We start from the raw sequence: 14,001 nt of genomic DNA, 5'->3' as shown, positions 1-14,001 counted from the left end.
GGATGGAGGGGGTTAGAAGCTGGCAAAACGGACACAAACAGAGAGAGTGGAGGGAGAGAGTGGGCTGTCTCATTAGGGGGAGAGTAATTGGGAGTATGTAGCAAGGTGTATATGGGTTTTTGTGTGAGAGACTGACTTGATTTGTAAACTTTCACTTAAAGCACAATAATATATATATATATATATATATATAAAGGATAGCTAAGGCCACAGAGCAGCACAGAACAGTGGAAAGTATGTGAGGTAGAGTCTGAAGCCCTTATTCTGAGTACTGAATTTGAATTCTAGCTGCTTAACCTACTAGCTGTGTGGTCTTGGGCAAGCCAATTAACCTCTCTGAGCCTCAATTTTTTCAAGGGTAAAATGAGGAGACTCATCCTTACCTTGTAGGAATGCTGTAAGCTCTAGTCTAAACAAGTAGTTTTCAAGTCATGAGTCAGCTTTGCCCGCTAAACATGATGTTGAGCTTTTTTGCTCCCAGGTCAGTGTTTTGTAGCCCTTTTAAGCCAGTTTTGATAAATCTCATTACCTCCTTTAGTTAATTTAAATTTTCAAAATTAATTAAATATTGTGACCAAAAATAAAGCAAGGGTAACTCTGATTATTTTTCAATTTACATAGCAATGTCACTGTCCCTGAAAATTCCATATAATCTTTCAGGCAGGTTAGATCATAGATCTAACTTGGGTGCACATAATACCTCCTTCCTGCCATAACCTATTCCAATCCTTCCCAGTCTTCAAGGTCAAATTCACATTCTTCCTCTCGAAAGAAGCCATCTCTGACTGAACCCTCCATCCCAAGGCAAAGTGGTACCCCTTCTCTGAATTCTAGCACTAAGAAGCCCCTTACACATTTGACACTTAGCCACCACACTGCTGAGATGCAATAATTCTGTTTTATAGTGTTTAGTTTTGTCTGTCCATTTAGGTTGTGGCCAGCACTGCTCCTTCCTTGGTCTTGCTTCACTCAGGGATTGTCCAGGGGAGGACAGCTGACAAAGCCCCAGAGATCTTTCTGCTTGGTTTCTTCACATGGTCTCTTAGTCATCTAGTGCCACTAAAACAGAAATACCACAAGTGGATAGCTTTAACAAAGAGAAATTTATTCTCTCACAGTCTAGTAGGTTACAAGTCCAAATTCAGGGTGTCAGCTCCAGGGGAAGGATTTCACTGTCAGCTCTGGAGGAAGATTCTTTGGACCCTAGGTCCAAAAGACGTGCTCTGGTCCCGGTGCTGCTTTCTTGGTGGTATGAGGTCCCCAACTCTCTGCTTGTTTCCCTTTCCTTTTATCTCTTTAGATATAAAAGGTGGTACAGGCCCCACCCCAGGGAAACTCCCTTTACATTGGATCAGGGAGGTGACTTGAGTAAGGGTGGTATTACAATCCCACCCTAATCCTCTTTAGCATAAAATTACAATCACAAAATGGAGGACAACCACACAATACTGGGAATCATGGTCTAACCAAGTTGACACATATTTTTTGGGGGGGACACAATTTAATCCATGACACATGGCAAGGGGACAAATCCTTCTTGAGCCCTGGATTCCTGTGGCCCTGTTGAGATCAGGCTGCCTAAATGCTCATTGTTAACGGTGGTCTGAGTGCCTCCACAGAACCAAGGTGAGTAAAAAAAAGGTGAGTAGATGCTCAAAATAGATGCTTTTGGGTCATCACAGCTTCCCTGACTAATTGGGGATTATTTTTCCAATAGGATTCCATCATTCTTCCTTTTCCTTTCCATTCATCTGAGTTAGAGGATATTAAAGAATCTAGTACTTCTTCCCACAACTCATCTGTCAGTTTGTTGTACTGTCATGGCTTTCATGTTGCTATGATGCTGGAAACTATGTCATCAGTATTTCAAATATCACAGGATCACACATGGTGGATAGGTTTGAGAAGAGCTTCCAGGCTAAGACAGAATAGAAAGAGAGGGCTGGTGATCTACTTCTAAAAATAAGCCAATGAAAACATTATGGAACACATCAGAAAACTGTCTGACTTGCTTGCTTTGGACACGTCATTGGGAGGGATCAACTGCTGGAGGAGGACATTGTGTCTGGTGAAGTAGAGGGCCAGCGAGGGTAAGAGAGACCCTTGCTGAGATGGATTAGCACAGCACTCACAGAGGTGGACTCAAACATACCAGCAATCATGAGGATGATGCAGGACTGGTCAGTGTTTTGCTCTGTTGTACATAAAGTTGCCATGAGGTGGAGCTGACTTGACTGAAGCTATCTATCTATCTATCTAGTACTTGTCCAGGAGGGCCCTGGAAGTCTGCAGTCAGGTACCCTGGTGCTGGCCCTAGCCTTTGGCTCCAGTAAGGCACCTACCCCATCTCTGACATTACATAGCTGTAACACTCTCAGTTTCTTCCATTTGGCCTGACCAGATACTCATGGACTCTAGTAAGATTCTGCAGGACACTTTGTACAATTGACAGATGATGCAAACTGGGGAATGTAATTGTTCAGAATTGCAGCCTGTCTCACTTGCTTGTCAGTAAGGTCCTTTCTATCTCTTTAGAGGAGGCCCTGATTACTCTTCCCTAGCCTGGGCCACCCTCGTTTTCCCTCTAGATCTTGGGGAGAGCACATGGGGCTGGGACTGGATTTATCTTGCTCACCATTGTATCCTAGCATGGAAGAGTGGATGTTAATAATATCAACAAAATAACAAAATGGCAACAGTGGACGGTTATATAGCATATATTCTGTGCCAGGCACTATTCTAAATGCTTTCATTTATTAACTTGAATAATCCACACAACAAGGTAGGTACTGTTATAATTCCATTTGAAGAAGAACTATAAGCATAGAGCAGTCAAGAAACTTGGCCAGGGATAAAAGCTATTAAACGGCAGAGCTAGATTTTTAATTCAGACTGTCTGGCTCTAAAATCTGTGCTTTCTACCACTGTGCAATATTGCCTCCCAATAAAAAATTGCTGAATGAATGATTAGTAACTCTGTATATATGGTAATAATATCAATCGCTAACATTTACTAAGTACTTACCACGTGCCCAGCCCTGCATCAATATTGTCTCATTTAACCCTCACAACCTCCTTTCCATTTAGATACTATTATGATCTCCATTTTACAAATTAGGGGATAATGAAAGGCAAGGAGAGATTGCCCAAAGTCCCAGAGCTCATTGGAGAATGTAGATGTGTGCACTCTAATCTGGCACTAAAGCCCATACGTGCTCTTAACACTATACTCCACTGATCCCCACTACTTCAGGTGGTTCTACCCAATGCCTCCCGTGATGAGCTCTATCATTGGCTTGACTTGATATTGAGGAAAATAAGTACCTGAGAAGTTAAAGGACTGGCCCAAGGTTAGGCAAGTTAATAAGAGATAGAGGCTAAGATTTGGGTGTTCTGCTTTGAAATCTTCCTTTCTGATCTATCCCCATCTCTGTTGCTATTTTTGAGCTGTCCCAAATGGCTCATACTCTAAGTCTGGCCCTTCAGTGCAAGAAGAAACAGCCCAAATGAAGAAAGTTCTCTGAACAGTAGTTCTTTCTCCAGCATCAATATAACCTATATGGTCTGAATCCCCCACAGAATATGGTGAAAGCAAAAGAAATGTACAGCAATTGTGTCACAGGAGAAAACAGCATGCTCAAACTGGCATGATGAGGACAGAGATGCTGGGAAAAGGTTGTATGGGGCAAATGTAGGAATGTAGTAACATTAGTGGATGGTCGACTGAGGAGAGGGGAAAGGGGATCAACTCTCGTCTATTAAAAAGTGAAAGGGGAAGAAGGGGGGAAATTTTCCTCGAAGTGTTAAAACAATTTCCCCCAACGTGTCAAAACAATTTCCAAAATTATCATCTCAGGAAGAAAATAACAAAACACATGCATAACTAGAATGACAAAGGCAATGAGACACAGAGGAGTAGAGACAGCCATCCCAGGGGACAAAAAGAAAGAAAACTGTCTTACCTACATTTTTCAAAAGAAAAGTGTCATGGAAAGAGGGAGAATGGTAAAAGGTAAAGAAGGTATCACATAATTAGAAACCACCAGTAGGTATACTTTCTCTTCATATATGTGAAGTACCTTCATATATATGGAGAACAGGAGCAAGGTATCTCCTCAAATGGATTACAGAGACGGGCAGGGGCGGGGGAAAGCACAGTTGGGAATTGTCTAAGAAACAGGTAGAGGCATGGGGGAAATTCCTGTTCCACAATGGCACCTACCTGTCAGGGCAACTGTAGGAGGCCTCTTGCTGGTTCCTAGGGCAGGAAGGGGCCAGGTGGCCAGAATTATGGAGTGGAAATGGGGAGGGGGTGCTTAGGGAAGCTACTGCTTACAAACTGGAACGGAAATATTTCAATATTTTAAACAACTGGTATAAACCATCTATCTGGCTATAAACTCTGGGTGGAAGGGAGTGAGAAGGGGCACGAGGAGGGGCAGTAGGGCAGAGGGTAAAAAAGATACCAAGCAAAATATGCCAACTTCAGAGTTTCATTGACCATAAGCTAGTCTTGCCTGTGATGTTCACGCCACACCAGTGCCCCTGATATGGAATTGCTGTCAATCTCCTGTTTCTTTTTTCTCCACTATTTTAAGAGACTAGGGATGATGGAGAGAGAGGGGCTTGTGTCCCCTGAGGTGCCCATCATCCTCAAGGAAAAAAAGAGGTCACGGTTACCTTCTTGCAGAGGACCATCTGATGGTCAAACAGGAAGAAGACCCGCTGTTGGTTGCGGCCGTAGGGCTGGTAGATCCAGGCCATCTCTCCAGTGTAGATCAGCTCCGAGCTCCTGTCTAGGATGTCCTCACCCTGGGAAGGACATGTGATGGTGAGAAGCAGCCAGGCAGGAGTGATGGCCCTGTTGCCAGCCTGGAAGCACTCAGGGCTGGACATAGATTGGGATGAAAGGAAGCCAGAAAGGGTCTAGTGGGGAAGAAAGGACAAAGGGACTATTCGGTACCCTCGAGAAACTTTACAATTCCATGAGCTGGAAGGACTCAGCACTCTTGTTCACCCTCAGACCACATGAGCCCCACCACCCAGGACTGCTACAGCCCTTCTATGCCAGCTGTCCTCTAGCCGTGCAGGCAACAACTACCATGAGGTTTTCTTTCTCTCTGTCTCTGAATCTCTCTCAGTCTCCCTCTTTCCATGAATCTCTCTTTCTGCCCCAGTCTCTTGATTCTGGTTCTAATCTCCTAGTCTCTTTCTTGTATCTGAAGAGTAAATCTGAGGAGGTGGTAGAAATCTCTCTGCTTCCCAGATGAGTAGAGGGGACAGGAGAGGCAAGGATGAAGATGATGGTAGGAGAGAAAAAGAATCCACTCATCCTATTATAATTACTTTTTTTTTCTCCTCTCAGTTAAGTAAAATATCCTGATTAAAATAGGAGATGTCACTACCACATGCCTCCTTAGTATGTTATCTCAAGAGCCTGGAACCACTTATCCTCCTTGTCACATGTAGTCAGACACAAAAAAGTACCAAGACACCTGATTCCTAGCCCATTTAAGTCTACAGAGTTTCCAAGGGCCTCCTTCTTTATGATGACTCTGCTAGGTCAGATGTATGTGTGTGTGTGTGGAGCTCAGATACCAAGCCATACCGGCCCCTGTATTCAAGCTTACATGTCAATGGGGAGACTAATGTAGGTGTGCTCAGAATTCATGGAACACAAGTCTACCTCCAGGGCTATGTGAAGATAGGAACAAACAGTGAGCCAGGCCTCAGGAGAATTAATATTTACTGAGCACCTATACAGGAAACCCTGGTGGCATAGTGGTTAAGAGCTACAGCTGCTAACCAAAAAGGTCACCAGTTCGAAGCCACCAGTCGCTTCTTGGAAACCCTATGGGACAATTCTACTTTGATCTATAGAGTCACTGAGTTGGAATCAACTTGATGGCAATCTTTTTTTTAATACAGGTGTGACATTGTGCTAGATACTTTCATGAGCCTCATAATAGCCCTGGGAGGTAGATTTTCTTGTTTCCATTTTAGAGTACTGAGGTACAGGGAGATCAAGGGACAGATCAAAGTTAACTATAGATCCTCAACCTAAACCCCATCTCTTGGGCTCCAGACACTGTGTTCATTCTTTCCATTATATTATACTGGGGCCAGCGCCTTTCTCTTTCTGAGTCTGTTTCCCCAGTTGTAAAATGAGGTATATGAGGATGATCTCTAAGGGCCCAGCCTTGATACTGTGCTGCTAAGATCTCAGCTTTGCACTGAAAATCAAGGTTAGAGATGGGGGCACCTGCATTCATCCAGAAATAATCAGGGGCACACAGCCCAGGCAGAGCAGTGGGACAAAGTGAGGGGCATCTGTAAATGGTGTTCTTGAGCACAGCAATTAAAAAAAATTTTTTATTATTGTACTTTAGATGAAGGTTTACAGAACCAATTAGTTTCTCATTAAACAATTAGTACACATACTGTTTTGTGACATTGATTATCAACGACATGTCAACACTCTCCCCTCTCCACCTTGGGTTCCCTATCACCAGCTTTCCTGCCCACTCCTGCCTTCTAGTCCTTGTCCCTGGGCTGGTGGGCCCCTTTAGTCTCGTTTTCTTTTATGGGCCTGTCTAATCTTTGGCTGAAGGGTGAACCTCAGGAGTGACTTCATTACTGAGCTAAAAGCGTGTCCTATACTCTCTGGGCTTCTCGTCTCTGCCAGGCCAGTAAGTCCGATCTTTTTTTGTGAGTTAGAATTTTGTTCTACATTTTTCTACAGTTCTGTCCGGGACCCTCTATTGTGATCCCTGTCAGAGCAGTCCGTGGTGGTAGCTCTGCACCATCTTCTTGTGCTGGATTCAGTCTGGCAGAGTCTGTGAGAGTTGTGGTCCATTAGTCCTTTGGACTAATCTTTCCCTTGGAACACAGGAATTTTTTCCAGTCTAAGCAATGGGAAAGAAAAAGGGAGCTCAGAAGAATTACTTTCTAATAATAGGAAAAAAGCTCAGAGATCTGCTGCAACTCCAGGCTCCAAGCTCAGCCTCAGGAGTACCCAGGGACTAGGTAAAAACTCCTCTTTGAGGAGCTAACACACTAGCACAGAGCTAGGAGAGAGAGCCTTCAGGGTGAGGGAACAGTACAGAGCTTTCTTTTGGGAGGAATGGAAAGCTGAGAGTGGCACTAGTCTGCTATGCCCTACCCTGAGGCAGGCCAGGAAGATGTGCAACCTTCTATCTTGAATATGTATGAAGTGAAAAAGAGCTGTAAAAGGAGGCCAATGCCATGAAAAAATGGTCAGGATGATTTTCAAAGGTACCACTTGCTAAACTGAGAATGCTTAGACTAGGAAGACTACTCAGTGTCATCTGGCCCACCCACTGCACTAGGCAAGGGCACCCCAATTACATTTTAAAGCACCTGCCACATGCAACTCTATCGAGCAAAAAGAAAAAATACACCCCCATGCACATCAAGGTGACTTTGGGAAACTCACATATCCTCTCTGTGCCTCAGTTTCTTCATCTTTAAAATGGGGATAATAATAGTACTGACCTCATTTGGCTGTCATGAGGATTATATAAGTTAACATACATCAAGTGCTTAGAAAAGTACATATCACACTGTTAGCTCTACATAACTGATAGCTATTATCTTTACTGTTACTGAGTGCCAGGTACTATACACATCCCATCTCCTATTAACACTCCCAACAACCTGATAAGGTATGTGCTGCTATTATTCCCAAAACCAAGATCAGAGAATACTAATCTGCACAAAGTAGCAGAACTCAGGTTGGAGTCCCTCCAAAGTGGATGCTATTGAACACCAAACCACAGTAGAATGATGAGTCCCTAGTGGAGCAACCAGTGGCCACGGAAGACTTATGAGGCAAGAATCTTGGGAAACCTGCTTTCTGGGCACAGTGCTGTCACCAACTCACTCTGTGCTCTTGGGAAATAACTGTTCTTAACCTTAGTTTCCTCATTTGTACAATGGGGATGATACAACCGTTCCTGTTTGGTCCAATTCACATGGCTGCTGGAGGGCATCAAGTCAGTTTGTGGAAGGGAAAGGGCTGTGAAAAACAAGGTGGTACACAAACTCGGTGGGCTCTCTCATTGCCAGAGTCCTCAACCTTGCTTCCTCTGCCCAACTCACACCACACATCTCTTTGCTTTGTCCCCCAAAGTGCAATCCCTTCCCACTGCCCCACCAACACCATAGGGCCTTCTGTTTCTGTCCCATTCCTCCAGGATTTTACTTACATGTTTTCCTCTGTCTAGAATGTATTTGCTCCTACTGGATGGTCAAGGCCACATCTCATTCATCTCAATACCCCAATGTCAAGCACAGGGCCTGGCAGAGAGGAGATTCTCAAAACATAAGTAACCTAGTATTATGTCTTTGCTTAAAACCCTACAGTGTCTCCCATCTCACTCATATGAGGGCCTATATGATCTGACCTCCTATTACCTCCCTGACTTCATCTGCTCCCACTCTTCCCCTCGCTCACTCCACTCTGGTCACATTGGCCTCCTTCCTGTTCCTTGAGCACACATTCCTATCTCTCAGAGCCTTTGTATTTGTTCTTCCCTCTGCCTGGAATGTTCTGTCCTGAGAAAGCCACATAGGTTGCTCCTTCAGGTATTTGCTTAAATGTCACCTCTTCAGGGAGATCTTCCCTGACCACCTTATCAAAAACAGCACCTCCATCATTCTCTAGTCTGTTACCCTACTTTAATTTTCTTCATAGCTCCTCTAACTACCTGCCATTAATTTGTCTGCTGCCTCTCTCCTCTACTGGAATATATATTTGATGAGGGTAGGAACTTTGTCCTGTTCACTGATTTATCTGCAAAGTCTAGAATAAGGCCTGACACATAATAGGTACTCATACAGATATATGTTTAACAAATGTTTCAGTGGGTGTTGAACGAATTGTGGCCATCTAAAAATACCCAAGATTTCTTGCCAGCTCAGTCACCTTCCCTCCCTGGGGAGAAAGCCTCAGAGAAGTGAAGGATACTACCCTGCCTAATTTCACCCCATTCTAATTAAAGAACAATTATCTGATGTGGAGTTGTGGCTGGAGCAAATCCAGGGAGAGGACAAGGGAAATACCATCCTTTTCATTCAGTTTATTTTCAATGCTGCCTCTTCCAGGAGGACATGGAAATAATAAATCCATCCAGCTCCACATTTGATCTCCCAGTCCCAGGAGCATGCCTCATTAAACCACCTTAAGTTTTAAATAGATGCTTTTGCTGCCTCCATCATGTTGGTGTTTCTGGTTTGCTCCAACTTCTTTGGATTCAATCATCCAGTGGTAAACTGGATCAGGCCCTTGGGTATTACACAACCAGGCTGGGAAGGGCACCACGAGGAGGAAATCACAACCATGTGCAATTAAGCCCTCCAAATATGAGCTGCAAACCTGGGGACTCCTGGTAAAAATCTCAGGAAAAAAAAAGTTAAAAAGCAGCTGTCAGGAATATGTTCCTTTCCCTTCCTTTCAAGTGGATTTAATGAATGTGAAAGGTGGTAAAGTGACAGTTCAACTGAACCTCAGCATCAGAAATAAGAAAGGGAAATTTTCCAGAAACTGCAGTCCCTGGGAAGAGGCTGTTCTTGTTGCTACCCCAACCTGCTCTAAGGTCTTTATAATTAATTAGAGGGATGGGTGATACTTTTACTCATCTGTTTATTTTTCAGGAACCCTGGAGGGTGGAGGAGTGAGAGGGGTGCTTCAGGAACTCTAGCTCCCCATAGACTGGCATGGAGCATGGATGGAAACTGGAGTTAAGCCAAGAGACCCAGAATGTCCATGGAGTAAGTCGAGGCAGTGCCCAGACTGGACAGAATGCAAAGTCTCCTACTTCGTAGCCAGACATTGATTTACTGAGCAGGTACCAATTGCCTGCGTGCCACCAACCTTCTACCACCTTTTCCAATTCCTCTGCAAGGGAGATGTCTGAAGGTTTCCTCTATCACTCCTCTTTTTCATTTGACAAATGAAGCTGAAATTACTATGGGGATGCTTTTGACAGCCAGCCTGTTTATTCAAATATCTGGATGGCAAGAGAGTGGCAGAGACAGCAAAATATTGCCTCCTTTTCTTGCTTTGTAGGAGTTGACCACAGCTGTCCTCAACAAGCTGGCAGGACCTCTCTTTGTCTCCTCGACTGCTAGGGCAGGCGGATCTCACCTCACATCCCATGTCCTACTGCTTTTGTGGGGAGACTCCCTAATACTCATCCACCTTTAGCCTGACTTGGATTTGGATTTTTCCATCAAGGCATTTCACTGTCTTAGTCAGATATAGACTTTTTACTGCAAAAACAAGTCTCTGCAGTATTACAAAAGAAAGCAATCAGGCTAGGGGAGGCAGGAGGTTGGAGGAGTTGTGGTACAATACTGAAAAAAACATCACACAAGGAATCAGGAGACTAGATTCAAGTCCCAGGTTTGTCACTGATTTGCTGTGTGGCCTCGGTCAGGAACACCCCACTCTATTTTTTTCTTTTGCCATCAGTACAAGGTGTGTATGTGAGTCGGTGCTTGTGTGCATGAGCATGATGAGGGTTTTGAGGGTAGTTCTCTAAGAGCCCTGGTAACTAACATTCTAGAAGTCTTTAAGACCAGATATGGCAAACATAACAGACATTTTGGGGCTGACCTCTGAAATAAACCCATCAGGCCTTGTGGAGAAAAGTCCTCCTAGACGCCAACCCCTCTGGAACTGGCAAGTTCCACAGTGATCCCAGAATTTGTGAAGGGAACCAACCACAAGGAATTTTTCTCCTTACCAATTTAGATTAAGAAGAGTTTCACCAAGCAAAATAGTAGGGGTGTTTGGGCTTGGACAAAATTAGAAGGCAGAGTGTAACTATTCTGCTATTGATCCTGTCTCAGAATTGCCTTTTGTGCCCCCTCCTGCACCCCCCCCCCAAAAAAAAGACCCTGTGTCTTTTAATCATTGCTCAGTGCTTTCCAGTTTGGTGTTAATGAAGCTCCCTGGGTAGGCCAGAGAATTTCAAGCTAATTTTGGTCCTCCAGGACTGGAGGCCCAGAGCACATGGGGGAATCAGAAGGTCTTTTAGGGATTGGGAAGAGGGAAGATATTCCAGGGAATAGGAAGACAGCTGCTGCTGGGAACCTCCTCTTACAAAGAACTCTACTGGGGGGAAGAAAAAGTGGCCTGCTAACTAGTCACATTTCCGTGCCTTACAGCTGATGTGCTCACTGGAGGTCATTTGGTCCAGCCCTCTGCCTCAGATCAGGTAACTATCCAAAGCAAAGCAGACACAAGGGAAGGAGAGTCCATGATTTCCTAGTAATTCTGGGCCAGTGTTCTTATGAGCAAGAAAGTCTCTCTATATATTCCTTTCTCTGCCTCTCAAAGAATCACTACTGTCCTACTCTGGATGGAAACTAAAAAAAAAAAAAAGTGCTGCCATCAAGTCGATTCTGACTCACAGCAACCCTACAGGACAGAGTAGAACTAACTGCCCCATAGGGTTTCTAAGGAGCACCTGGTAGATTAAAAATGCTGACCTTTTGGTTACATTATCCTGCAAATAAGACTCAAAATATGTCAGCTGATAAGAATTGTGATCCTTTCCAGCCATCTATATTAAGGAGGAAAAGAGGTATTAGAATAAAGAAAAGATAAAATTTCTAGACCTTCTTCATGCAGCTTAACTTGGGTGAGTAGCTGTCTGTAAGGCCGATGCCAAGTGCTCCTGGAATGGGCTAAATGCTTGAAATGTTACAAAGACATTACCTCTTAATCACAGAAAATGATGCCTGCGTTGAGACCAGTGGAACGGAGAGCTGGCTCTACATCTTCACTGTGACCATGTGGCTTAAGATTGCTGCTCCCTGCCTGGTAGCATGTCCAGCCTCTACTACCTGGGTTCTGTTAGCCTGTGGACTGTCAGACTGCACAATTTGCGTCCAAGAGATAAATGTGAAATATCATTACTCCTGGTTCTCTTGGTGGGCACAAGAGACAAACACTAAATAGCATACTCAATACACAGGCCTTGTAATTCACAGCTCTGTTTCTACTGAACTGCAACCTCAGGAACTTCAACAGGGCAGTGGCGTTGCAGAGGTAAATTTTGATTTACTTTTTAGGCTATGTATGTCCTCTGCAGGTGAGCTTCTAGGAAGGGAAGGCTTTAGCGACTTCAGCCACTGAAGGCTGAGTTCAGAGAAGTTATGGTGTTTCATGTAATGGAAAGAAAGGCTGCCATGGATTATTTTTAAAAGCAGATGATGTAAAAGAGAATTTGGTCTGTGGTTTTGGTAGGGAGCATGGTCATGGGTTTGAATGTGCAGACTTGGGTAGACTTAGGAGATGTATCAGGGTAAGGTGACGCCACCAACAGGCTGGCCTGCATGGTTGGGGATACCCAAGAACCAACATTGTATTCTGTGTCTGGGAGTGAATCAGTATGCACTGTTCATCCAACTGTATATCTGGTGGTCAAAAAATCCTAGGATTTGAAGGAGTTTTGAAAGGCTACTTAGTCAACCCAGTTGTTTCCTGGCAACACCCAAAGAGAAGAACTTTTCCTTTCTTAATGAAGTACTGTCACAAAGATTTCTCCAATCTTCTCAGAACGCCATTCAAGCACTCAACACCTCTCATTAGCAGGAAGTTTTGCCTTAGCTCTAATCTAAATCCTTCCTTCTGCTCTTCAAATCTAATTAGTCTCTGCCCATCCTTGCTTAAGGTGGGAATGCCCTGACCAAGCTATTCTGACTCCCCACTGCCCCTGTTGGTGAGGGTCCTACCTCCCAGTCAAGGACGGAGGCTTGCCACTGGGCAATCTTGTCGATATTCTCCAAACGTCGCTTGCGCTCGTTGATCTGCTGAGTCACATTTCTCATGACAGCCAGAGCAGCTGCCACATACCTGTAGTCACTGTGAAGACACAAGAGTGCAAGCTGGATGAACCAATGTGCCAGAGACTGCCGGTTGCCAACTCTAACATCCATTCTCCTCTTCCTCCTTTAGTAACAGAATCCTGATTTTCAGATGGAAACCATGGCATCTGGAGTTTTCCTTACAGCAAGGGGTGGCTAAGTTTTGTCCAATGATATATAGAAAGAAGTGTTGGTTGGGACTTCTGAGAAATCTTCTTTAAGGAAGAGAGTATGCCCTTCTTTGCTCCTTACTCAATTCTGATGCTTAAAATGTGGATGTGATGGCTGAAGCTCTAGCAACCATCTTGGATCATAAGAACAAGATCCATAGGCTACGGGCAGGATATCAGAAAGCTGGAAGGAGCCCAAGTTCCTGATGACCATGGAGCCACCACATCAGGCACAGGCAGCCCACCTGCAGACTTCTTTCATATGAGAGAAAAACAGGCCTTTACCTTTTTTAAGCCACTATTGTTGGGTCCTATCTGCTACAACCAGCTCAGGACTGAGAAGGGAGCTTCAGAGGTGGTACAGTCCAGACAACTTCACCATCTTGTCTACCATCTATTTTTAGGGAACCTCTGTCTAAAGCAAATGTGATATAATTTTGATGCAGCATAGTAGTTAAGAACACAGAGTATGGAGCCAGACTCCCCAGGTTCAAACCCCAGTTTTGCCACTGACTAGGAGTGTGGTCTTTGGCAAGTCTCACTCAAATTCTTAGTGACTCAGTTTCTTCGTCTTTAAAATGGTGAAAATTACAGTAGGATTTATTGAGTGGTTAATAAATTAACAACTATCCATGTAAATGTTTAACTCCTAGCCCCTAGTGGATGTACCAAAAACCCAAACCCATTGCCGTCGAGTCAATTCCGACTCATAGCGACCCTATAAGACAGAGTAGAACTGCCCCATAGAGTTTCCAAGGAGCGCCTGGTGGATCTGAACTGCCGACCTTTAGGTTAGCAGCTGTAGCACTTAACCACTACACCACCAGGGTTTCCCTAGTAGATGTAAGCAGTATTATTACTACAAATCAAATATTTGTCTTGTATAGACGTCACATGGGTTCTCACCAACTCGCAAGACTCTTAGTCCCAGAAG

At 44.2% G+C, this 14,001-nt stretch overlaps 1 protein-coding gene across 18 annotated transcripts in view; it reads right to left on the bottom strand.

Moving 5' to 3' along the window:
* ARHGEF9 (Cdc42 guanine nucleotide exchange factor 9) overlaps positions 1–14,001 on the bottom strand; it is a 179,599-nt gene that overhangs the window by 24,552 nt on the left and 141,046 nt on the right. For 16 of the 18 annotated variants that reach the window (XM_064278391.1, XM_064278390.1, XM_064278384.1 and 13 more), the window contains 2 exons: positions 12,766–12,895; positions 4,681–4,812 (listed from right to left, as the gene is read on the bottom strand). In XM_064278391.1, coding sequence (XP_064134461.1) covers positions 4,681–4,812; positions 12,766–12,895 — 262 coding nt within the window. Of the gene's footprint in view, positions 1–275; positions 1,060–1,091; positions 1,919–4,680; positions 4,813–12,765; positions 12,896–14,001 lie in introns of those variants that run through there. The other 2 variants (XM_064278396.1, XM_064278395.1) reach the window with 2 other exon arrangements.

The sequence above is a fragment of the Loxodonta africana genome, chromosome X (assembly GCF_030014295.1).
Source record: "Loxodonta africana isolate mLoxAfr1 chromosome X, mLoxAfr1.hap2, whole genome shotgun sequence".
Lineage (NCBI taxonomy): Eukaryota > Metazoa > Chordata > Mammalia > Proboscidea > Elephantidae > Loxodonta > Loxodonta africana.
The sequence above is the reverse complement of the archived record's forward strand: the minus strand, read 5'-3'. Positions and strand labels throughout refer to the sequence as shown.